The sequence below is a fragment of the Myotis nattereri genome, assembly GCF_964212035.1.
Source record: "Myotis nattereri genome assembly, chromosome: 4".
In the NCBI taxonomy this organism is placed as follows: domain Eukaryota; kingdom Metazoa; phylum Chordata; class Mammalia; order Chiroptera; family Vespertilionidae; genus Myotis; species Myotis nattereri.
The window spans coordinates 103,032,338-103,055,012 of NC_138079.1; the positions used below are offsets into that span (position 1 = coordinate 103,032,338).

Here is a 22,675-nt window from a genome sequence, read left to right on the forward strand (position 1 = left end):
TATGCAACAGACAACCACCAGTAAACAGAGAAACGGGTTGTGATGAGTGGAGTGACAGTGATTCGGAGAGGCCACGTCAGATAAGGTGGTCAGAGAAGGCCTCTGCGAACGGACCGTAAGCTGAACACTCAAGGGTGGGCAGAAGGCGCGTTCTGGAGAGGAGAGCCTAGCACGGTGGCCGAGAGGCAGGAACGTGGCGGGCTGGAATAAAGAATGGAAGTCGCTGTGGATGGAGGTACGCCGGGAGAGAAAGAGGTCAGGGGTTTGGGCTTTATTCACCACGTGATGGGGAGCTATGGGGCGCCTTAGTCCGAAGAACGGTAGGTAGCTGCTCTGCGGAGTTCAGATCATGGGGAACAGGGGCCCGGGAAGCCTTTAAGAAAACCTGCTCCTGGGGTTCCGGGGACATGCGCAAGGAGGTGGAGACGACTGGAGGAATTCGGGACTCGTTTAGGGATGATGCATGGACTTGACGGACCATGAGGGAACGATGAGCACTGGTAACAAACACTGAGATAAAAAAAGAAAAGAAAAAAGACAACCACTGAGGCGAAACCGGAGGATCCTGGACCGAACCTCCCGCCTCCACCAGCGTCTATTCCTAACCCGGAACTTTTGTGGTGTGGGAGCTCGTTTCCGGCGAGGAATTGACAAGTAAAGGAGCACTTCCGACAAGGGGCGGGAAACAGACGGGCTATTTCCTGTGCGTCGCTTCCGGCCCAGCCGGGCAGCTTTACTAAATGGTTCGGGTACTCGCGGAGGAAGAGGCTCCATCAGTTCCTCTGGCTCTGTTCCCGCTGCCTTCGCCCCCCCACGCCACCGCAACCTCCGAGCCGCCGGCGTCTCCTGCCTCCCGTCCCGCCAGACCCTCCAGGCTCCTTAAACATCTCGGCTTGAAGTTCCTCTGGGTGCCCAGCGCCTCTGTCCCTCCACGGCCCCCTCTAGCCCTCTGCTCCGTCCCCCGGAGGCCCGGGAGCCGACTGTGTGGATGGTGGTAACGACCTCACTTTTCTGTTGGGATTGACTAAAGGTCCAGTGACTGCCTAGACCTGACTGCGGAGGGGATGGAAAGGTGGTCTGGGCAGGGACTGACCAGGTAGGGTCTTTCCCACAAGTCAGACATGGGACTGACCAGCTTCAGGGCAGCTATGGCACCTTCTGACCGCCTCGCCAGGGTGCTGGAACTTGTCAGTCAGACTGACTGACTGACGGTGGACTGCTCTGGACCGGCTCACCAAGACTGACTAGCCCAGGTCTAAGCAGTTTTGGGGGATCCAACTAGGGTGAAGTGTTTGAACTGACAGAGCCCCTTCCTTTATGGTGACCCGGCCAGCCAACTTCACTGACCTCCTGTCTCCACTACCTGTACAGCCATGGAGAAGATGTCCCGGGTGACCACAGCCCTGAGTAGCAGTGCGCTCACAGGCCATACTATGCATTGCCACCTGGACGCTCCAGCCAATGCCATCAGTGTGTGTCGTGATGCAGCCCAAGTGGTTGTGGCAGGCCGTAGCATCTTCAAGATCTATGCCATTGAGGAGGAGCAGTTTGTGGAGAAGCTGAACCTGCGTGTGGGTCGCAAGCCTTCGCTCAACCTGAGCTGTGCTGACGTTGTCTGGCACCAGATGGATGAGAACCTGCTGGCCACAGCAGCCACCAATGGTGTCGTAGTCACATGGAACCTGGGCCGTCCATCCCGCAACAAGCAGGACCAGCTGTTCACAGAGCATAAGCGCACGGTGAATAAAGTCTGCTTCCACCCCTCTGAGGCCCATGTACTGCTCAGTGGCTCCCAGGACGGCTTCATGAAGTGCTTCGACCTCCGCAGGAAGGACTCTGTTAGCACCTTCTCAGGTGAGGCCCTTGGAGGCGGGTTGGGCAGGTGTGCATCTTTGCAGGTGGCTGGACTCTCGAGGCAGGTTAAGACGTGCTGCATGGAGCCCTGGCCTGGTGGCTCAGTTGGTTGGAGCGTCGTCCGTACACCAAAAAGTTGTGGTTCGATTCCGGTCAGGGCACAGACCTAGGTTGTGGGTTTGATTTCCCTATAGGGACACATACAGGAGACAACTGTCTATAATCAATAAAAACATCCTCAGGTGAGAATTTAAAAAGAAAAAAAGGCCTTCCTAGGGGAGGGACCAGCTTAGCTGGGACTGAGAGAGTGGGTGGGGTCAGCAGGGGAGGGACCAGGCAGGCCTAGTTGAAGTGTGAGGAGTAGCTGGAGTGTGGCTGCAGCTCTGATGCATCTGAAAGGACAGCTGGGTATTGGATGGAAGGGCAGAACCTGAGCAGACCTACAGCCAACCTCAGTGGTTGAGCAGATGGTTGTTTCACTGCTTCCTCTTCCCTTGCCTCAGAGCCGCAGGCTGCCTCATTGCAGGAAATCCACTGGGACTTTCAGGGTCCTCAGCCCAGGGATGCAGAGGTGGGGTGCACTGCCTGGTCCCACTATGGTTGTTTTCCTAGCAGGCCCAGCTCCCTGACAGTGGTCTTGAGACAGTTCTCCCTTGTCCATCTCAATGAAACCAAGTGAAGCATAGGGCAGAGTCCTTGGAGAATTGAGGGTGGGGTTCCCTTAAGACAGACCCTGAGCTACCTGTGCTGGGGCAGAGCTGCACACTGCGCTCAAAGGCTCTCGGTGTGGCAGTTTATGGTGGTGGACACGGACCCTCAAAGCCTCCAGTCCTCTGGATTTGACCCAGAACTTCAGCTCAAGGTGGAGGGACTGGGCAGAGGCTGAGGCACCCTCATCCATGCCTCCTTGGGCCTCCTTCTGGGGCCTCAGAACTCACTGGGGGGCATGGACATGTGGTCCAGTGAGCCTCCTGTCCACCCAGTGTTCTGCCACCCAGTCCTGAAGCTAAGCCACAGCTTTGTACAAGGACTGACATCAGAGAAGAGAATCCAGGGAAAAGCAAGGCCCAGGAGTTTCTATCAGAAACCACCTGATGCCACCCTGGCCGATGTGGATCAGTGGTTAGAACATCGGCCTGTGCACTGAAGGGTCTTGGGTTCGATTCCTGGTCAAGGGCACACGCCTGCATTGCAGGTTCCATCCCCAGCCCCAGTTGGGATATGTTCTGAAATCAATGGGGAAATGTCCTCTGGTGAGGATCAACAAAACACAAGAAACCACCTGATGCCTGGTGTCTGCTCTCCAGCCCAGGCTGTTGTGTCTGTGCGGCCTCTCCTCTTCTTGTCTATTCCAGGCAGGACTCGAAGGGTCCACAGCCACTCCCAGGACTCCCCTCTTGGCCACTCTCTCTTCTGGAACCCCCTTTGGGCTTCACCCCCTCACCTTCTCCCTCCATTGACATCCTACCCACAGGCCAGTCTGAGAGTGTGCGGGACGTCCAGTTCAGCATCCGGGACTACTTCACTTTCGCCTCCACCTTTGAGAATGGCAATGTGCAGCTCTGGGACATTCGGCGGCCTGACCGTTGTGAGAGGATGTTCACAGCCCACAATGGGCCTGTCTTCTGCTGTGACTGGCACCCCGAGGACAGGTATAGGGCGGGCTGGGGCAAGGGCATGGGTAGGACGGGATGGGTGGCACTCATGGAAGGACTCTCTCTCACTGCCTCGAGTCCTGTGAGTCAGAGAGTGGGGAACCCTCCCACCCCAAGAGAAGAAACTGAGGGCTCATGCGCCTTCCATAGGGGCTGGCTGGCCACAGGTGGGCGTGACAAGATGGTGAAGGTCTGGGACATGACCACCCAACGTGCCAAGGAGGTGCACTGCGTGCAAACCATTGCCTCAGTGGCCAGAGTTAAGTGGCGACCCGAGTGCCGCCACCACCTGGCTACATGCTCCATGATGGTGGACCACAACATCTACGTGTGGGATGTGCGCAGGCCCTTTGTACCAGCAGCCATGTTTGAGGAGCACCGCGATGTCACAACAGGCATCGCCTGGCGCCATCCGCATGACCCCTCCTTCCTGCTCTCTGGCTCCAAGGACAGCACACTCTGCCAGCACCTGTTCCGTGATGCTAGCCAACCTGTAGAGCGTGCCAATCCTGAGGGCCTCTGCTATGGTCTCTTTGGGGACCTGGCCTTTGCCGCTAAGGAGAGCCTAGTGGCCGCTGAGTCAGGGCGCAAGCCCTATGCTGGTGATCGGCGCCACCCCATTTTCTTCAAGCGCAAGCTGGACCCTGCTGAGCCCTTCGCAGGTCTCGCCTCCAGTGCCCTCAGCGTCTTTGAGATGGAACCTGGCAGTGGCAGCATGAGCTGGTTTGTGGACACTGCTGAGCGTTATGCCCTAGCTGGCCGGCCACTGGCTGAGCTCTGTGACCACAATTCAAAAGTGGCTCGGGAGCTTGGCCGAAACCAGGTATGTGGGGCTGAGAGGGACTGAGGGACCATGACCTTGGGGCAAGGTCAGGGGACTCCTTTAACTGCTGCACCCAGCCCCTGCCCTGAGTTCAATTCACCAACCCTTACCTGCCCCAGTAACTGAGGGTGCTCAGGGCCCCAGAGCAGAGCAAATCCTAGTGCCATCCTGGGGGTATAATTTGGGGGCATCATGGGGCTTAAGCCCCCTATTCTGGCTCATTCTTGCTTCAGACTTCCTAAGGTGCCTGGCCTTGTAGAAGTCCACACTGCCTCTCTCATCATCTCCCTGGGAGATGAGGTTTATTTCCTCATCAGCCACTTCCCACATCTGCCCCTGTGCCCTGCAGGATGGGGGCTGGGATTTTTGTCTTTCCCTTACCTGAGGTGGGCCAGGACACCGGGTCCCTGGGCAGCTGAACGCAGAGAGTTTATAGTTCCATCCAGGCAAAGGGAGGGCCTGCATGGGGCACCAGGGACCCAGGACCCCATGAGTGACCAGTGCCCACTCCTAGGTGGCACAGACATGGACCATGCTACGGATCATCTACTGTAGCCCTGGCCTGGTGCCCACTACCAATCTCAATCACAGTGTGGGCAAGGGCAGTTCCTGTGGCCTGCCACTCATGAACAGGTAGATCCCTGGCGGCGGCTCTCTCAGAGGGTGGGACTGCTGGAGCCTACCCACCTATCAGCCCTCCCTGCCCCCAGTTTCAACCTGAAGGATATGGCCCAAGGACTGGGCAGTGAGACCCGGCTGGACCGCAGCAAAGGTGACACACGGAGCGACACGGTGCTGCTTGACTCCTCAGCTACACTCATCACCAACGAGGGTAGGCTAGAGGGTGACACAGGGTATTGTTGGGAGTGGGGCTGGGCATCCCAAAGCAAGCCAGCTGTGTAAATCCCTCCCTCCCTCATGAGCAGATAACGAGGAGACCGAGGGTAGTGATGTGCCTGCTGACTACCTGCTGGGCGATGCAGAGGGCGAGGATGATGAGTTATACCTGCTGGATCCAGATCACGCCCACAGTGAGTGGGGGCTGGGAGGGGCACAGCTGGGAGTCAGGGCCAGAGGCTCAGACCTTGCCTTCCTGGCCCCTGCCCCACAGCTGAGGAGCCTGAGTACGTGCTGCCCCAGGAGGCCTTCCCACTGCGCCATGAGATTGTGGACACGCCACCGGGGCCTGAGAACCTACAGGACAAGGCAGACTCACCCCATGTGAGCGGCAGCGAGGCAGATGTGGCCTCCCTGGCGCCCATGGACTCCTCCTTCTCGCTGGTCTCTGTTTCACACGCACTCTACGACAGCCGCCTGCCACCCGACTTCTTCAGCGCCCTGGTGTGCGACATGCTACGCTTCTATGCTGAGCAGGGCGACGTGCAGATGGCTGTATCTGTACTCATCGTGCTGGGTGAACGTGTGCGGAAGGACATAGATGAACAGACGCAGGTTGGTGAGCGGGCCGGAAGGAGGGCCTCCCTGCACACCTGTCTGGGCTTGTACCCAGCATGCTGGGGTGAAACCCCGGGCCCACGACCCTGGTCTCTTGCTTCCCTCTGCCCTCCCCGCACCACCAGGAGCACTGGTACGCGTCCTACATCGACCTGCTGCAGCGTTTCTGCCTCTGGAACGTGTCCAACCAGGTGGTCAAGCTCAGCACCAGCCGTGCTATCAGCTGCCTCAACCAGGCCTCCACCACTCTGCACGTCAACTGCAGCCACTGCAAGCGGCCCATGAGCAGCCGGGGCTGGGTCTGCGACCGGTGCCACCGCTGCGCCAGCATGTGTGCCGTCTGCCACCACGTGGTCAAGGGCTTGTTCGTGTGGTGCCAGGGCTGCAGTCACGGGGGCCACCTGCAGCACATCATGAAGTGGCTGGAGGGCAGCTCCCACTGTCCTGCGGGCTGCGGCCACCTGTGCGAGTACTCCTGATCTGGTCCGGGGAGGGAGGAGCCTGGAGCTTGTGAACCAAATAAAGGAAACGGAACCACGGTCTGAGGCTGCCCTGTCCTCTCCTTGAGCAACTCTGTGGGGCGGGAGGGCAGTGCCCCGGGGAACTGGTAGAAGTCACTAGTAGTTCTGCCTTCCCTCTGCTTTCCGGAGATAACGCCCCTTCTGGGGCGGGCCAAAGGAGGCCGCTTCCGGGAGCCCGCCCCACGCCAGGCTGTTGCCACAACGACGGAGTTCCCAGCGTGCCTCGCGGCGGCGGGCTCATGGCGCGGCGGGGGCACAGTCTCTGGCTGCTAGTGCTCTGGACGCTGACGGCTCCCGCCCGGCCCGGCCCCGGAGAAGAGGGCGATGGAGGGTGGTGAGCGGCGCTGGCCGGGTGGGGAGGGGGCGCACAGCGGGGCGGCCCGGGTCGCTGACCGGCTGTGCCCACAGGCAGCGGCGCGGAGCCGCCCCGGCGGCGGTGGCGGAGGAGGAGCGCTGCACCGTGGAGCGCAGGGCGGACCTCAGCTACGCGGAGTTCGTTCGGCAGTACGTGCGCCGCCCAGGCTGCCCCGCCGCCCAGGCCCGAAAACCGCCCGGGAGCGCTGTCACGCCCTTACTTGCCTGCGCGCACCGGGACCCCCAAGACTGCCTCTCCTTGACCTCCTTGAGCGAATGTGTGGGAACGGGAACAGGGACGGGTCGGGCCAGACTTTAACTCTGCTGTTCCTTCTAGCTACGCCTTCTCCAGACCTGTCATTCTGCAGGGACTCACAGACAACTCAGTGAGTACTGGTTCCTCTCCTGGCCGCCTCTCCCCCGTGCGGGGCGGGGCGGGCCCGTAAATACTCTCTCCACCCCCAACCCCCAGAGGTTCCGGGCTCTGTGCTCCCGCAAAAGGCTGCTGGCATCATTTGGGGACAACGTGATTCGGCTGAGCACTGCCAACACCTACTCCTACCAGAAAGGTGAGCTGCCCCACCTCGCAGCCCAGCCTGCTTGACAGCATCCTGGAGGCACCAACCAGTCCTGACTGGCCTCCCCCCGCCCCCCCTCCCCTCCACAGTGGACCTACTCTTCCAGGAGTATGTGGAGCAGCTGCACCCCCAGGACCCTACCTCCCTAGGCAATAGTGAGCACTTGGGCTGGAGGCAGTGGGTTGGGGAGGTGGCACTTGGAAGTGCCCAAGTGCCGGGACCCCTGCTTCCTCCTGTGTTCTTTGCTGACAGACACTCTGTACTTCTTTGGGGACAACAACTTCACTGAATGGGCGTCACTTTTTCGGCATTACATCCCACCCCCATTCCGTCTGCTGGGTACCACTCCTGCTTACAGCTTTGGGATCGCAGGTGGGTGCCTTGCAGGACCAGGGGATTTGGGGGATGGGGAGTGCAAATTGGGTTTGGTCACTAGCTGCTTGTAACTAACCCCACAGGAACTGGCTCTGGGGTGCCCTTCCACTGGCATGGGCCTGGGTTCTCAGAAGTGATCTACGGACGAAAGGTCAGCATAGGGTTATGACTGAGACTTCTGGCTCACTGACCACAATACAAAGAGTGACCTTGCTGCTCCCACCCCCAGCGCTGGTTCCTATATCCTCCTGGGAAGACCCCGGAGTTCCACCCCAATAAGACCACTCTGGCCTGGCTCCAGGACACCTACCCAGCCCTGACACCATCTGCACGGCCCTTGGAGTGCACCATCCAGGCTGGTGAGGTCAGTGGCTGGTAGGAGAGCGTGGTCAGGCTGGGTTGGAGTGAGGCCCCCCAACCCCCACCCCCGCTAATCTCTGCCCTACCCAATCCAGGTTCTGTATTTCCCTGACCGATGGTGGCATGCCACACTCAACCTTGACACCAGTGTTTTCATCTCTACCTTCCTCAGCTAGCCAGAGCGGGCAGCCGACGAGCCCAGTCTCACACCAGCACACACCCCTATACTGCTCACAGGTTTTATTACAAGGATAGTAGTGGCAGCAGCCTCAGCCAAAACCACCATAGCCTGCTGTTTCAGGCCAAGAAGGGAAATGGGGGGTAGGGGGTGGGAGGGCTCGTGGCCTACCAGCGGAACTGATAGATGGGATGGGGACACCAGAGTAGGGGTCCAGGGACACAAACTATATACAGGAGCGGAGGAGGGGTACTGCCCCAAGGCCCTCCGGGGCCAGGGTGCCAGGCGAGGTGGGAGGAGTTGCCCTCCCACTTGCTGTGCCTCAGTAGTCCTCCACCCAGCCATTCTCAGAGATGAAGGCATCGATGACCTCTTTCATGGCCAGGTTGGGGATGAGCTGTTCCTGGGTCAGAGGGCTCCGGGTCACAGGGTCAAAGTGGCCCACACGCTGCAGTGACAACAGAGTCAGAAAGTGTTTGGTGGGCTGGGGCCCTGCCCCCAGCACCCATGGGCCCTCACCTGCAGGTGCTCCTCAATGTCCTTACGGTCATAGGTGATGCCACTGGGTGTGATGCACGGCTCCCGCATCAGCTCAAAGCTGATTTTGCCACACAGATAGTCAGGGATGTCTCGCTTCTGCATCATGAGGGTCAGGGATCAGGAAGGGGATGCTACTACAGATCCTGCTACCTACAGGCCCTAGAGAACAGCCAACTCACCTTTCTCTTCTCATCCACCTGGGAGAAGAGGTCATCCATGTCTGCTAAGTACTTGTCCTGCAAACAACCAAGCAGCCATGCATGGGCCAGACTTCCCGTCTCCCTTCCCCAGACACAGACACACCCAGGAGCCAGGGCACCCTCACAGAATGTGCACACAAACACAAGACCCACACGTGGGCCGGGGCACCCTCACGTGCTTGGCCTCGATGCAGGCCTGCTGGGCCCGGACGTGGCCATCATCCTCATCACCCTCATGGTTCCGCTGACACTCTTCCAGCTCCCTGGGGGTTGACCAGGAGCTGGTCAGAGACAGATCTGGCCAGGAAAGGTCAGACTCCACCCAGCCTCAGGCTTGTTCAGGCCTGCTCCCCCTCTGCTGTTCACCAGGGTTAGCCTTCAATAAACACTTGTGTTCATGACTTAAAGTGGTGACTTGTTGGGGGCAGGGGAGGGGGTCCCCGGAGTCTGTCCTCACAGCCCACCTCTCACGCTCGGCCACAATGAGTCTTGTGAGGTAGGAGTGCAGCTCGTTCTCCTGGTGGATGCGCCGCTCCTCAATGCTATTCCAGCGCTTCTTCTTGGCGATGCGCAGAGCACTGGGGATGTCGTCCCCAAAGTTGAGTCGCTGCTCCTTAGCCAGGTTGTAGGCTGGGGGGACAGAGGCTTCGGGTCACCCTTTGGCCAGTCCACCCACCTGGTCCCAAGCACCCCCATAACCAGCCGCCTGCAGACCCACCTCGCTGCAAGTTGGCAATCGCCTCATCATAGCTCTCCATCTCCAACTGGCATTGCCCCAGGAAAAAGTGTGCCTTCACGGACTGCCCGTCCAGCTCCAGGGCGCGCCGGCAGTCAGCCAGGGCCTGCTCGTGCTGCTGCATCTTCAGGTAGCACAGTGCCCGGTTGGTGTAGTACACTGCCACCAGGGGATTCCGGGTCTGGGGACCAAGGCAGGCCAGTCAGCGCGAGGGAGCGACCTCAGCCTGCCCCCTGTCCCAGGCCTTGTCCTGCCTTGGGGTCCACGGTTGAAATCAAGACACTAGAGGTTTTACAGCTTCCAAGCCTGAGGCCTGAGGACGGGTGGAGGGCGGTGTCCGGGCCCTGGGGCCTGCGGGAGCCCTCTCAACTCCAGTAGGTTCTGTAAAGGTAAGTGTACCGGAACTGTGGAGGCCCCCGGCTTTGGACGGGGTCCCTGGCCCTGCCGGCCTCAAGCGCCCTGAAGCTCCCACCCGACATAGGTCTCCGGCAGCCAGCCCTGGGTTCGGCCTTGGCACCTATGCAACGAGATCATCGAGTCCTCAGAGCCTACGTGCTCCTTCCCCGTCAGAACCACGGCCCTCCTAAGGTCCGAAAAGGGCGGCCGGGCAGCCCGGCCCCACCCCCTCCTCTGGCCCGGGCGCCGGTCCCCTCCCCCGGCGCCGGTGCACTCACGATGGCGCGGCCGTAGCAGGCCGCCGCCTCCGGGTACTTGCGGCCCACGAAGAGCCGGTTGCCTTGCTCCTTGAGCTCCTGCGCGCTCGGGCTCTTCTCCGGGCTTCCGCCAGCTGCGCCCAGCCGCGCGCCGCCCTCCTTCTCCTCCTTGCCCTTCATGGCGCCGCGCGGCACGGCCTGGGATCCGCTCCCAGACTCGGCGCCCGGGTCGCCCAAGCCCGCAGCCCGAGCCCGCGATCCGCTCGGGCCCGGTCCAGCGATTCGCCACCGGAACTTCCGGCCGCGTGGGGCGGAGTGAACGGGAAGGATCCGTGCCAGCGGGGTGGGCGGGGCCGCGCGTGCGCACGTCGGCCTGTGGGGGCGGGGCTGATGGGCTCGAGGGTGGGGGCAACGTGAGCCGCGACGTCGGAAGTCTGGAGGAGCGCCTAGGTTTGCACCAGGCAGCTCCGCCCCTCGCGTCCGGGGGTGGTCCTTCCAGAAGTCGGCCCCGCCCACGCCCCACGGCCGCCCACGCCCATCGAGGCCCAGCCTGGCGCGTGGACTTGGCGGCCGCCCGCGGGCTGTGGGACGGAGAGGACCCGGGCTGCCGAGCAGCCATCCTGGCGCACCACGGAGAGGTGCTGCGGCCTCGCGCGGGGGACTGGAAGTCCTGGACAGTGCGGCCTCGTTGCCCAGACGGCCATCACCGCCCTTCCCCAGGCATCCAGAGGATTTGCCCGCGGCCATCGAGGGCGGAGCGGAGCACGTGACGAGCTGGCGCTGCTGCTGGCGTGGAAGCTGGCGATGAGGGGCTTCCACGTGGGTGGCGGAACCTCAGCGGGCGGCCCGCCTCCTGGTGTTGGGGCTTCCTTTTGGCGGCGGCCCCTGCGCCGTGGGACGGGGCTTCCTCCTGGGAGTGAGCCTTCTCGTGGTGGGGCAGGCCCCCCTGTCGAGGTCCACCACCAGTGACCATTGCACCTACCCCAACTCTGCTGCACAGGGCCGCTGCCACCCGCGCCTGCAGCAGCCGGTGACCCCCAGAGCTCGTAGCAAAGCGCTGGGCCGCCGCCTCCCTCCACAGCCTCAAGGTTAGTGGGGAGAGCTGGTTGTATGGGCGGGTCACAGGAGGGACCAGTTAGTGACTTTGTGAGATGAACCGATGGTCACCTCCATGACATGGAGGGTCATTGATAATGGCCGCCCCCACCGACGTTGTTCTGACACTGGCGGGTCTGAATGCTGGCCTTTCACTTACCCCAGCAGCCTTAGCTGTTGCAGCTCCTGAGGGGGCAGCCCTCATGTCCAGTGAGGCAGTGGACCCCGTACCTGGCCTGCCAGCCCTGCAGTATACTCAAGGTACTCCCAGCTGTACCTGGGCCAGGTGTGGAAGCATGCCACAGCCCTGAGCCCAGGTGAGGGGACTGCTGGTAGGCTAGGAGGACATTCAGGACTCTGGTCAGGATGCAGTGTACAGAGCTGTTCCGCAGGACAGGGTGCCCTGGGCCCCAGACTCCCTGTGCACCTCCCAGCTAGTGCCTTAGCGTTGTGGAACTAGCACTATGGACCTGGGCTGTGGGGTAGAAGCTGCTCCCAACCTGCTCCCTGATCTCAGCCCTAGCCTAGCCACCCCTGAGGATACCAGGCCAGCCAGGAAGTATAGGACCCAGTCCAAGTGAACTTGACTATGGCCTGCTCACCTGCTAGGTGACTGTAGGAGCTCAATAAATGCTTGCTGAACTCACTCCAGACCATGAGGTCCACAGCCCCTCTCCAGGGGCTCCCACTTCTCACACAGACATACCTCATACACCTGCAGAGGAGCAAGGGGGAATCCAGGCTGCCCACATGGAGGGAAGAGCCCTCATAGTTGGCTCAGTGAGTTGAGGGGAGGCCAGACCAGCCCCCAGAGCCCCATTACAGCTACCTGGTGTTGTGTAAAATATTTATTTATTCTCCAAAAAGGCTCAGACTGCAAGTCATGGAGGGAGACCAGGACAGGGTCTCCTCTGGGACCACCCTTGGGACCTCCACCACCCAGCCTGGCCCAGCAGTCCTAACACCCCCAGGCCTCGGAGGGGGGCTAGGGCTGGTGTAAGGCTTGGCTTGGACTCAGTAGGCCACAGGAGCCACCTGCCCTCACGGGAGAAGCAGTCTTAAGACATACTTTCACAGAAGGTGGACATGCAGGCCACGCCCTGGCCTGTGTGGCCCCCAGGAGCTCCTCAGGGTGGTGGAGGAATATGGGCACCCAGCAGGTCATAGGCGAAGATATTCCAGAAGATGGCGAAGAGCAGGAAGGTGCCGTAGGCAAGCAGCACCACCCACCAGCCGCACTGGTCCCGAAGGCGTTCCTCATAACTGCGCAGGATGGTCAGGCCCATGCTGACCCCCACCACCGCACCAGCCAAGTGCGCCATGAAGCTGGGCTGTGGGCCCGAGGCGGGCAGTGGCGGGGAGAAGCGCAGCCACACAGCCCGGCCCACCTCGGAGCTCACTGCAGAGGGAGTTGACACATGGGAGGCACCCCTGGCCCTGGGCTCAGTTCCCCGCCCGCCTCCGGCACCTTTCATCCCTACTTACTGCACACCAGGGCCAGCACCATTCTCAGCAGCTTGTAGGGACACCTCATCCCAGCCCAGTTCTGATGGGACATGAGACAGGCAGTGAGGCAAGCCTTGTGGGGCCCCCCCGCCCCAAGCCCACCCAGGTTGTTTGATTACCATGACGACATTGGCCAGGTGTGCAGAGCACAGGGCGTAGACTCCGCCAGAGCCCCCCACCACAGGGGCCCGCATGTCAGTAATGGAGACAGTCAGGGAGCCTGTGTGAAGCAAGGGGAGGGCTGTGAGGATGATGCATTTCAGCGAGGTGGCCAGGGGCTATGCGCCTGCCTCACCTGCCAGCACGCCAGCCAGGTAGAGCAGGCTGATGCGGAGCAGGCCGTGCACCATTTCCAGGGGCACCCCAATCATCAGCTGTAGGAGTGCGTTGAACCCCAGCTGCTCCAGCCTGGTCACGTAGAGGCAAATGGGTATGAGGGGTGTGCTCAGTCATCAGGCTCCCAGCCCCAGCCCCAGCCTCTGAACTCAGGGGTGCCAGAAGCAGGCCGGCACTCACCCAACATGCATGAACATGTAGGTGAGGAAGCGCCAGGCCCGCGCCCGGTGCCCGGGGTGGTATACAAGAGGGCTCTTCATGTACTCAGGGTGGTAGGTCTGCAGCACCCACTTGTTGAGACGGGCCCCATAGCACAGGAACACGATGATCTAGGAGAGAAGGGCATTAGGACTGGGCCAGGCCAGGGATGTGGGTGGCAGACAGGGGGTAGGCTCACCTGGGCCAGAGTGACCGAGGCCATAAACACAGGGGGTGGGCAGCTTCGGTGCCGGTAGAAGTACCAGTGGCGGTCCACCTCTCGGGGCAAGATCTCGTAGGCCACGTAGCGCACAAACCGCTTATAGACACCCAGGCCCGGCTCGTCTAGCAGCCCCTCCCGGGGCAGTGCCCGCTGTCCATTGGCGATGGCCCGCTTAAAGCTGCTTGAGCGCTTGCTGCTGATCTGGGGGAGGGGGCCTAAGCATGGGGCATCACACTACCCCCACGACCTCCGTGCCCACCTGGTCTGCCCAGCTCCTCACAGGGTTTGCAGCCCTGCTCCAGCGGGGAGGTAAGGAAAGAGGGGCTACCTGCCCACCCAACTCGCCAGGCACTATGCGGGCCACGGCCTGGGCCCCCACCCCTGCTGCCCACCCACTTGAGCACTGACCAGGTCCACCAGCTCCTGGTAGCAGACCTGGCCCCGCTCATTGCTCTGGGCCAGGGCCACCAGCATGTCCAGCTTGGCTGGATCCAGGGGTAGCTCATGGCTGTGCACCAAGCCAGTGAAGGTGTCTGCACCGATGAAGCCCGTGTTCTCAGGGTCCAGCTGCTGGGGTGGGGGGTGGAGGAGGTGATGCTGGCCAAGGCCTGAGGGTGGACCAGACCCACAGACCCAAGGGCTGCCCCAAGCCAGCTGGAAAAGGCAGTCTCCCAACACCCTTGGGCTAGATCCCTGTGCCCACGTGGTCTCAGGAGCTGCCAGGGAACCGGTTCCTGAGTCCCAAGCCTCTAGGGGTCTCCTCACCTCATTTTGGCTCTGTCCATTCTGGAAGGGTAGGGCTAAAGTCTGAGGACAGTCGCCCCCCCCCCCCCTTGCCCCTCCTCAGGCGTCCTGGTCTGGCTCACCCTTTCCTGGGGTCTCAGGCAGTGGGCCAAGGTCGTGCATAAGAGGGTGTGGGGAATGGGCATGAGCGGGGGCTGGGCTAAGGCGCTGCGAGTTCCATTTCCCCAGCCCACCCCAACGGCAGGGGCGGTGCCGGCGCCCCTCTACCCCAACGCACCTGCTCCTGGATAAGCTGCAGCAGCGAGCTCCTGTCCATAGAGCCGGGCCGGGTCCGGGGTCGACGGCCGCGGCCGGGAGGGGCTGCTCTGCGGATGACTCCGCTCCGCCCCGGCCCGTGCGCTCCGCCCGCTCTGCCTGGCGCCGCGTCACCGAGCCGCCCGCCCCCGCCGCACGCGTGGCCGGAACACGCGCGTGCCCTGCACGCGGACGCGCTCCAGGATGGTGATGGCCCGACCAGCGCCCCAGCCTCCTCACCCGCTCACCACATGCAGGCTTCCCCAGCCTCGCCCCCGCACCCTGGCAGAGCTCTCTACTACGAAGAGGGGACAGTCGTGGGAAACAGCCGCAGGCGGCAGCCAAGCCCCTGGCACATCCCTTCTCCCGGGACGGGGCCTCAGCGCCCACACCACCTCCTTGGGGAAGCCTCCCCGGACCACCCCGCTACCTGTGACTCCCCGGGCCGGGGCTCCCTGAACGCGGCTGCCTGCCAGGGTGCTGGTCCATCTGCAGTCGGGCAGCAAAAGGCCCCGCAGATGGGTGCCAAGGCTGACGGGGCTGTTAGTGACGGGTAGAGAGGAGAGGCGCCTGCATGCTCTTTGCAGACCAGCCCCAGCACACGCCTTCCACTGGAGCCCCTGCAGCCGCATGCTGGGTAGTGACAGTGGAGACTACCCCAGAGGGCACCGGAGAGCCCAGGCAGAGCCCGCGAGGGACAAGGCTGCTGCTGAGACAGGAGGCCCTATTTCCTGGGTAGGCAGGCAGACCCCTCCAACAAGGGGTTACAGACTAGGAATGTCACCACAGCAGCCCCTCAGAGCAGCACTCGGAACCCCCAGCCATGGAGCGGTCAGTCCTAGCAGCTGGGCCTCAGGATAGAGCTCAAGTGAGCACCACACCTCAGCAGCTGGAATAGCAGGACAGTGGCAGTTCGACTTCAAGAGTCTTACCCTCTCCCCTGGCTGGTGTGGCTCAGTGGCTGAGTGTTGCCCTTTGAACCAGGAGGTTCCAGTTTGATTCCCAGTCAGGGCATTTGCCCAGGGTTGGGGGCGATTCCCAGTGTGGGGAGTGCAGGAGGTAGCCAATCAATGATTCATCAATCATTGATGTTTCTATCTCACTCCCCCTGCTCCCTTTTTTTCTGAAATCAATAAAAAAAATATTTTTCTTAGTCTGATCCCAGACCTTCTGGGTCCGGCCTGAGCAGAGCAGGTAACTCCCCATGCCTCCCAGAAACAGCACTGATGCTCTGGGAGAAACCTTGGTGTGGAAGCTCTGTCTTGCATGGAATGACTGATGGCAGCGGGCACCTGCGGGGGTAACCAGGGTCTCCCACCCAGTCCCACCATGGGCTGCCTCTGCTCCGCGTCCCAGAACACCGGCCAAGTAAGCACCTGGGACAGGTGTTGAAACATAATCCCAAGTAGAGCCTCCCCTTAGGCTGGGGTCTCTTGTCAGGGTCTCTGGTCACGGTAAGAACAGGCAGCTCCCCCACACCAGCAGCCACCGTGCACCCCGGTTCCACCTCAGAATCCCAGGTCCTCCCCATAGCTCAGGCAGGCTGCCGGATGGATGCTGAGGTTGGGGAGGAGGTAGGCCACCTCAGGAAAGCAGGGACCTCAATGTGGAGGCTCCCAGGCTGCAGCTGAACCCCAACTGGACCTCATGTGGGTCTGTTTGCAGCCTCAGGCCTAGAGGGCAGGTGTGGGGGGTCAGGAGTGAAGTTTCCAGTCCACAGAGACAAAGGGCATGATTAAGAAAAACCACCGTCAGAAAGTAGGGTCTAAGATGGAAAAGACACTGAAGTTTAATCAGCAAACCCAACCTCACATCTTCCATGAGTGCAGCCCTGGACCAGTCTCCCATTGATGGAGCGGGGAGCAGCACAATGACCCAGTCACTTCCTGCCCCCACCCCCTGCCTGTGGCCCAAAGCTCTGCCCTCTGACTCCCCTCAGACCCACTGGCTGCCTGGGACCAGGAATGGGTGGAACCCTGAGAATTCAGATCTAGGATCACTGGCTTCCTCACCTATACCCCAGTCTCTCCAACGTGATGCCCACACAGGTGGGTGATGCTGGGCAGGACACAGGCTGGCAGGACCTTGGGGCCCACCACTGGGGTTGGGCAGTGAGTAGGCTATCCTCAGAAGCCAAGTTTAGATAGAGGGCAGCTCCACCAAGTGGGTGGCCCAACACCAGCACCCTGGGACCCTGGGGCCGAGATCAGACTGCAGGGCACCAGGGCCTCATCGGCTCTTCACCAGAACCCTGTAGAGTGAGAAGCTGAGGATGGCAGCAACAGCAGCCCCAAAAGCCCCCAGTGTCACCCGGAGCCAGAAGGAGGTGGTGTGCAGCTCCCCATGGACCAGGTACCTGCAGGAGAGAGGCTGGTTGGAGACACCCTCAGGGTGCTATCCAGATGCTTGCTGCTGTGCCCCCCTCACCACCACCACCCCAATGTCCTGGAAAGTCACGGAGCTGCTACCTGTCAGTGTCTACACAGCAGAACTCCCAGACCACAGGGCAGCTGGTGAGACAGGCCCCAGAGGGCCTCTCAGGACATCAGCATCTGACTAAGGCCCACCCTGCAGTCCTGACTGACTCCAATCTGACACCACAGCTGTGCCACTCTCCTGGCGACAGGGACCACCAGTACCCTGGGACACGGCAGGCCTCCCACCACAGGGGCTGTGGTGCTGGTACCCACGGGAAGGTGGCCATGGTGGCAAGCCGGGTGAAGACAGCTGTGCCTGGCTCTCCTGGGCCAGCGCAGGAGAACGGGACAGGGGCAGGCAGCCGGTGCCTGCGGCAGAACTCAGCTGGAGACAGCCCAGGCAGTGGAACACCTTCCGGCAGGTCGGCCTTGGAGGAGACGAAGAGGCAGGGGGTCTGCCCATCCATGTAATGGCGCTGCGGGGAAAGGGCCGCGTGATGCACAGTCCCAGAGCAGGCAGGTGAGGGTGCTGGGGGACGACCACTCAGCCATGCTGCCCACAGGAGCTGGGGTAGGTGAGGCTTGCCTTGTAGATGCTGGTGCAGAGTGCAAAGGACTGGGGGTCACTGCCATCAAACATCAAGCAGGCGACATCACAGGCAGCATCAGACGCAGTGGACAGCAGGCTGTCTGCATCCACCTCGCAGAGCTGGACAGAGGGTGGCCTCAGGGAGCTCAATTCCCCCGGCCACATTGGGACAGCACCGCCCAGCATGCACCTGGGATCTATTGCAGGGACCCCCCTCCCCAGCACTCACTATCAGGTACTTCTCCTGCCCGTTGACCTGCACCGTGTTGATGGCATAGATGGCAGGTGTCTTGTGGAGCTCCCTGGTGTCCGGATGCTGAGGAGGGAGGTACCTGAAGCTCGCTGGCCCCGATGCTTCCCAAAGCCCATACCCCCGCCCCCCCATCCCAAGGCCCTAGATGGGAGCGGGGTCCCCTCACCCAGCACACAGTGATACTCACCCCTAGGCCACGGCCAAGGAAAGCCTGCAGGAAGGCGGACTTGCCCACGCCACGCGCCCCCACCACCTTGCACAGAAGGACATTCCTGTGCGTTTGTCCCTTCTCCTGGTCCAGCCTCTTGTCACGGGTGACTGTGAGAGGATGGCAAGGACAAACAAGAGTAAGTGGCTGCCAGGGAGGAGCTGGCCAGACCCCTGTGAGGGTGGGCGCCCACCTGTGATGGCATGGGTCTGGGAGTCCTGCTTGCAGAGGGTGGGGTAGCCCAGGTAGCCAAGGTGCTCCAGACAGCGCCGGACATCCAGGTAAGTCACCAGACTGGGGCATAAGGGGGCAGGGGGAGCAGTCAGCATCATGACAAGGCAGCGCTGTTTGCTAAGTGGGGCAGGTGGGGGCTGCACTTACGTCCACTGGCAGAGGTACCCGTGCAGGGGCAGCCGACCTGCTTCGGTTCGGACTTCCTGCAGGAACTGAGGGCCCCAAGGGGGTGCTGGGGACACACTGAATAGGTCCTGCAGCTCCGCCAGCGAGAGGGCTCCATCATGGTCCTGCAGGCAGAGGGGCTGTGGTGACACTGGCTGGGGGCCACGATAGGAAACCAAGACAGGCAGCACAGCAGGGTGACAGCGCCCTCACCTGGTCATGCTTCTCAAACACCCTCTGCACAAACTGGTAGCCAAAGTGGTTGAGCTCGGTGCTGCAGCCAGGGGGCACATGAAGCCTGTGGGGTTGCCATCCGTTTCCACCACGCTCAGAGGGTGCAGACCGACCCTCCCTGCGAGTCTGACTGAACCCCAGAGTTCCTCCAACTCTCTCCCTTGACTGAGCACAGCAGAGAAGCAGGCGGAGATGTGGCTGGGGCCAGGGGCCACCTGCTCGGCATTAAGTCCCAATCTGCCTGCCCACAGCAAGGTGCCTCCTACACAGGCCATCCTCTGCCCAAGCCAGGGCTCCAACCCGCCCGGCACCATCTAACACAGAGCCCATCCCCCACTCACAGAGGGAAGAGGTAGTCGGCGGACAGCTCGAGCGTGTCGCCGTAGCCGAAGCGCCGCAGGATGGTCCACGTGGTCTCGTGGCGGCCACGCTGGATGAAGAGTGTGTTCAGGAAGAGGAAGCCTGTTCAGGAAGCAGAGGAGGTGACACTGGGTATCAGCTGAGCCTCTCCCCACACCAGGATACAGGGTGCCAGGGCTCACCGTCCAGGGTCAGCCGGTCATCCCGCACCCCGCCTGCCACGTTCTTGCGCACCACCATCTTGACATCCTCCAGGGCTTGTGGGGCCAGGGGATGCCCAAAACAGCATTTCTGCCTCCAAGAGAAAGTTGCTGTTAGTAAGCCAGCTGTCCTCCTGACAGCTGGGCCCGGTCATTAATGGCATGGAGCCCGGCTGCGGCCAAAAAAGGGTGGGCACTGCCAGGAGGCGGATGGGGCCCACCTGGAAAGCGTTGAGCTCCTCATCACTGAGCGCCTGGTCCAGGTCCTGGTCTGAGAGCCTGAAGATGCGTGTGAGGGCCTGGGTGCACGCGGGCTTCAGCTGTGGGGACAGCCAGCTCAGCATGTTCTCCCAGTCCCACCTGCTGGCCACCCCCGCCCACGCCAGCTGCTCACCTGCTTGGTCTCAGGGTCATACAGAGGAGCTGTGGGGTGCAGCACGGCCTTCTGTGCGTAGTAGAACAGCTCCGAGATGTTCCTCAGGTTCCGGGCCGAGCACTGGGAACCACGGGACAGACTCAGAGAGTGCCCGAGGCTGGGAGGCTCGGAGATGCAGGCACAGGGGCTCAGCAGCCCCCGTCCCAAGGAAGTCCTCAATAAGAAAGCTTGCCTGTCCTAAGGTCCCAGGCCACCAGCACATGAGTGCCTGCTGCAGGGCCCTGGCCCTTCTCTTCTCCACCCCCTGCCTGGCCCTGCTGTGCGTGTCTGCTTACCTCCACACAGGTCTCAATCTCAGGGAACTGACTCATGATGGGCAGCACGGCCTCCATGGAGCTCCCTGGCCGCAAGTCCGACTTGTTACCCACCAGGATGATGGGGACCCTGGAGAGAGGCCCACGGTCATCAGGGATGAGGGAGCTGGAGGAGGCCGACCAGCCCCTTGGGCACTGCCCATTACCTGGGCCCCTTCTCTGTCCCTCCATTCACCAGTGGGATCCATTTGGTTCGGATCTGAAAGGCAAGGCCTGGCATGAGGTGAGGGAGCCGCCCAGCCCACACCTCTCAGATGGAACTTAAACCTAACCCGAGAGAGATGGGGGGAAGCTGAGGGCCAAAGTCACGGTCACTGGGAACAACCGGAGAATGCACCTTACGGGTGTGACCTTATCTGATTCTAGCAGTTTCCCAACACCCGCAAGGGACCGGGGGTCAGCAGCTAGGGATAGCCCCTCTGCAAGCCTAAGTGGTTTAGACTCATGGCTGCTCATGCTTTCTGCAGGGAGACGGGGTCACAGGGAGCTCCCTGGGGAAGTTGAGGGGGCTTGTGGCCAAGAAGCTCCCTGAAGCACCCATTAGAGATGGGGTTGGCAACAGGTGAGAGTCACCCCAGCGCCTGGATCAGCTGGGCATGCCCCTGGGGTCCGAGCGGAGAACAGAACGATGACCAAGCTGGGTGCCAGCAGCAGGGATGCAGGATGAACACTCGCTCCCTTGCTCACCTTCTCAATGGTGGCCTCCTCGGACACGTCGTACACCACACACACCACATTGGCCTGCGGGGGAGGGCACGTGGCACAGCATTACCAGAGGCTTCCTGTCCACGCCACCCCGGCACTCAGGCAGGACACGGAGTGGCTCAGAGACCCAGGAAGCCACCCTTCACTGGCGCTCCTCAGCCAGTGCCCCTTGGCGGTGTCACTGGGGTGGTCGTCTGCTGTGCAAACCTCAGACCGCCCTTCCCTGAGCACTTCCAGGTCCCAGCACTGTGACTCTGATCAGCGAGGCCCCCGAAGGGCTCAGGGCAGACACAGCCACCCCAGAAACTTGGTACCCAGATCTGGCCTTGGTCCGTCACTCCGTGTCACTTTGGGCAGAAAAGATGCTGAGAACAGCACCCCTAGGACACAGCAGCAGCTGCAGAGGGACAGGGCAAGGCTGCAGCGGGCGGCTTCCTCCCAGGAGCTTGGCCCAGACACATGTCCTCCCGATAAACGGGTGAACAGAGGGCTGTGCAGCCTGCGGCCCTGGTCACGGTGCCACGGCTCAAAGGCCCAGAGTAGTGGGTTGCACTACAGGGTGGGGAGCGGGTGGTCGGGGCACAGAGCTGTTGAAGGGGTCATTTTGAAAGATAATGAGATCTGTCCCCCAGTGTCCACTGGAAGAGTGATGGGTGGAGAGAGCCATGGGCTGGCCAGCCATGTGGGTAGGAGGAAGGGATGGTCCCTTTTCTCCCCAACTCCCAGCAGGGTGCATCACAACAACTTAGTACTGGACTAAGAGGTCATGGGAGAATTAGCGAGGCGGAAGCAGCTCTGAGCACCTTAATCCAATCCTCAGAGAGAGAAGCCGATCAGAACTAGGCAGCAGCCCACCCCCCCCCCCCCCCCCGCCCCAGCCTGAGCACCGAACCCATCCTCTCCCCGCGCCCCGCGCCCCCAGGAGTGGGCGGCCCTCCCTGAGCCTCAGAACACACCGCACCTTGTTAATCTCGTCCTGCAGCTCCTCCACCGTCTGCTCAGCTTCTGGAGGGAAGAAGGGACGGCACTGCACACCTCCTGCCGGGAATGCGGCTCCTGGGCAGGACGTGGCGGTGGGGGGTGGCTCTACCTGAGGAATCCACGATGTGCGTGGGCACCTTCTCGGGGGTGACGTCCGCGGGGATGGTGATCTCTTCCGCCCGGGGAGGCACCTGAAGCAAACGGGCCGTGAGGGTGGCCCGGGGCGGAGGAGGGCCGCCCTGGGGCCTCAGTCCCTTCCTCTGCGCGACCACCACCGTCCTCACCTCTTCAGGGAACTCCTCGCCCACCAGCGACAAGATCAGAGACGTCTTCCCCACCTGGGCTGCGCGGGACGGCGCGGTCAGCGCGGCGGCCAAGGTCGCGGCGCCCCCCCTCCCAAAGGACAGGCCCGGCCCCGCCCCGGCCCTGGCGCCCGCCCTCGCCCAGCCCGCCCCCGCCCCGGCGCCTACCCTCGCCCAGCAGCAGGATGCGGACGTCCCGCTTCATGGCAGCCGACCCAAGCCCCAGCCCCAACTCCAGCCGGAGCACTTTCCGAGTCCTCTGCCCACGCTGCCCACCCCCCAGCCCGCACTTCCGGCCCCGCCCGCACGGCCGCACTAGCGAGCCCGGCGGGCCAGAGAGGCCGGGTGCGCGGCAGTGCCACCGCGTGGGCGCCCCCGGCATTGCTGGCGCTGCGCCGGCCAGGGGGCGGGGCCACGGCCTCGGGTGCCACTCAGCCCCAGCAGTTTCCCGCTGGGCCAGGACCAGCCCGCTCTGGGCAGGATCGCCCTTGCAGGTGGACTGGCCAGGGCCTCAGTTCTGGACAGGGAACAGGAGGCCTGGGATTTGGGCAGAGGCTGATCTCAGGCCAGGCAGGAGAGCCAGGCCCAGGGCATAGGAG

At 62.1% G+C, this 22,675-nt stretch overlaps 5 protein-coding genes across 16 annotated transcripts; 2 read left to right on the forward strand and 3 right to left on the reverse strand.

Moving 5' to 3' along the window:
* Window positions 1-176: 176 nt before the first annotated feature.
* On the forward strand, window positions 177-6,329 carry WDR24 (WD repeat domain 24). 2 transcript variants are annotated; one of them, XM_081090444.1, is made up of 9 exons: window positions 177-994; window positions 1,372-1,854; window positions 3,329-3,506; window positions 3,660-4,332; window positions 4,847-4,965; window positions 5,043-5,164; window positions 5,259-5,363; window positions 5,444-5,784; window positions 5,913-6,329. In XM_081090444.1, exons 2-9 carry the CDS (start codon window positions 1,374-1,376, stop codon window positions 6,264-6,266), a joined length of 2,373 nt encoding a protein of 790 aa, XP_080946570.1. In that variant the 5' UTR covers window positions 177-994; window positions 1,372-1,373; the 3' UTR covers window positions 6,267-6,329. The 2 variants fall into 2 exon arrangements, with proteins under 2 accessions (XP_080946570.1, XP_080946571.1); XM_081090445.1 differs by lacking the exon at window positions 177-994 and having other exon boundaries at window positions 1,143-1,854.
* On the forward strand, window positions 6,199-9,294 carry JMJD8 (jumonji domain containing 8). The gene is made up of 9 exons (XM_081090455.1): window positions 6,199-6,642; window positions 6,717-6,812; window positions 7,000-7,048; window positions 7,135-7,231; window positions 7,330-7,395; window positions 7,493-7,612; window positions 7,699-7,766; window positions 7,845-7,979; window positions 8,071-9,294. Exons 1-9 carry the CDS (start codon window positions 6,548-6,550, stop codon window positions 8,149-8,151), a joined length of 807 nt encoding a protein of 268 aa, XP_080946581.1. The 5' UTR covers window positions 6,199-6,547; the 3' UTR covers window positions 8,152-9,294.
* On the reverse strand, window positions 8,201-12,232 carry STUB1 (STIP1 homology and U-box containing protein 1). The gene is made up of 7 exons (XM_081090446.1): window positions 10,304-12,232; window positions 9,612-9,810; window positions 9,358-9,523; window positions 9,069-9,156; window positions 8,873-8,929; window positions 8,673-8,789; window positions 8,201-8,601 (listed from the first exon to the last, which is right to left on the reverse strand). Exons 1-7 carry the CDS (start codon window positions 11,027-11,029, stop codon window positions 8,476-8,478), a joined length of 1,479 nt encoding a protein of 492 aa, XP_080946572.1. The 5' UTR covers window positions 11,030-12,232; the 3' UTR covers window positions 8,201-8,475.
* Window positions 12,214-14,805, reverse strand: RHBDL1 (rhomboid like 1). Of its 5 annotated transcripts, none has more exons than XM_081090451.1 (8): window positions 14,662-14,790; window positions 14,049-14,210; window positions 13,617-13,841; window positions 13,400-13,548; window positions 13,179-13,291; window positions 13,003-13,103; window positions 12,863-12,923; window positions 12,214-12,776 (listed from the first exon to the last, which is right to left on the reverse strand). In XM_081090451.1, exons 1-8 carry the CDS (start codon window positions 14,698-14,700, stop codon window positions 12,505-12,507), a joined length of 1,122 nt encoding a protein of 373 aa, XP_080946577.1. In that variant the 5' UTR covers window positions 14,701-14,790; the 3' UTR covers window positions 12,214-12,504. The 5 variants fall into 5 exon arrangements, with proteins under 5 accessions (XP_080946577.1, XP_080946576.1, XP_080946580.1 ...); XM_081090450.1 differs by having other exon boundaries at window positions 13,003-13,124; window positions 14,662-14,781; XM_081090454.1 differs by lacking the exon at window positions 13,617-13,841 and having other exon boundaries at window positions 14,662-14,805.
* A 1,632-nt stretch (window positions 14,806-16,437) lies between these two features.
* Window positions 16,438-22,362, reverse strand: RHOT2 (ras homolog family member T2). Of its 7 annotated transcripts, none has more exons than XM_081090597.1 (19): window positions 22,245-22,362; window positions 22,059-22,117; window positions 21,884-21,965; window positions 21,755-21,798; window positions 20,776-20,829; window positions 20,235-20,287; window positions 20,050-20,158; window positions 19,733-19,834; window positions 19,560-19,658; window positions 19,321-19,433; window positions 19,120-19,240; window positions 18,758-18,842; window positions 18,527-18,669; window positions 18,339-18,439; window positions 18,125-18,255; window positions 17,914-18,000; window positions 17,682-17,804; window positions 17,369-17,571; window positions 16,438-17,034 (listed from the first exon to the last, which is right to left on the reverse strand). In XM_081090597.1, the coding sequence occupies exons 9-19, from the start codon at window positions 19,580-19,582 to the stop codon at window positions 16,908-16,910; spliced, it is 1,257 nt and encodes a 418-aa protein (XP_080946723.1). In that variant the 5' UTR covers window positions 19,583-19,658; window positions 19,733-19,834; window positions 20,050-20,158; window positions 20,235-20,287; window positions 20,776-20,829; window positions 21,755-21,798; window positions 21,884-21,965; window positions 22,059-22,117; window positions 22,245-22,362; the 3' UTR covers window positions 16,438-16,907. The 7 variants fall into 7 exon arrangements, with proteins under 7 accessions (XP_080946723.1, XP_080946718.1, XP_080946717.1 ...); XM_081090592.1 differs by having other exon boundaries at window positions 19,321-19,429; window positions 22,245-22,358; XM_081090591.1 differs by having other exon boundaries at window positions 17,365-17,571; window positions 19,321-19,429; window positions 22,245-22,356.
* Between the last annotated feature and the right edge of the window lie 313 nt (window positions 22,363-22,675).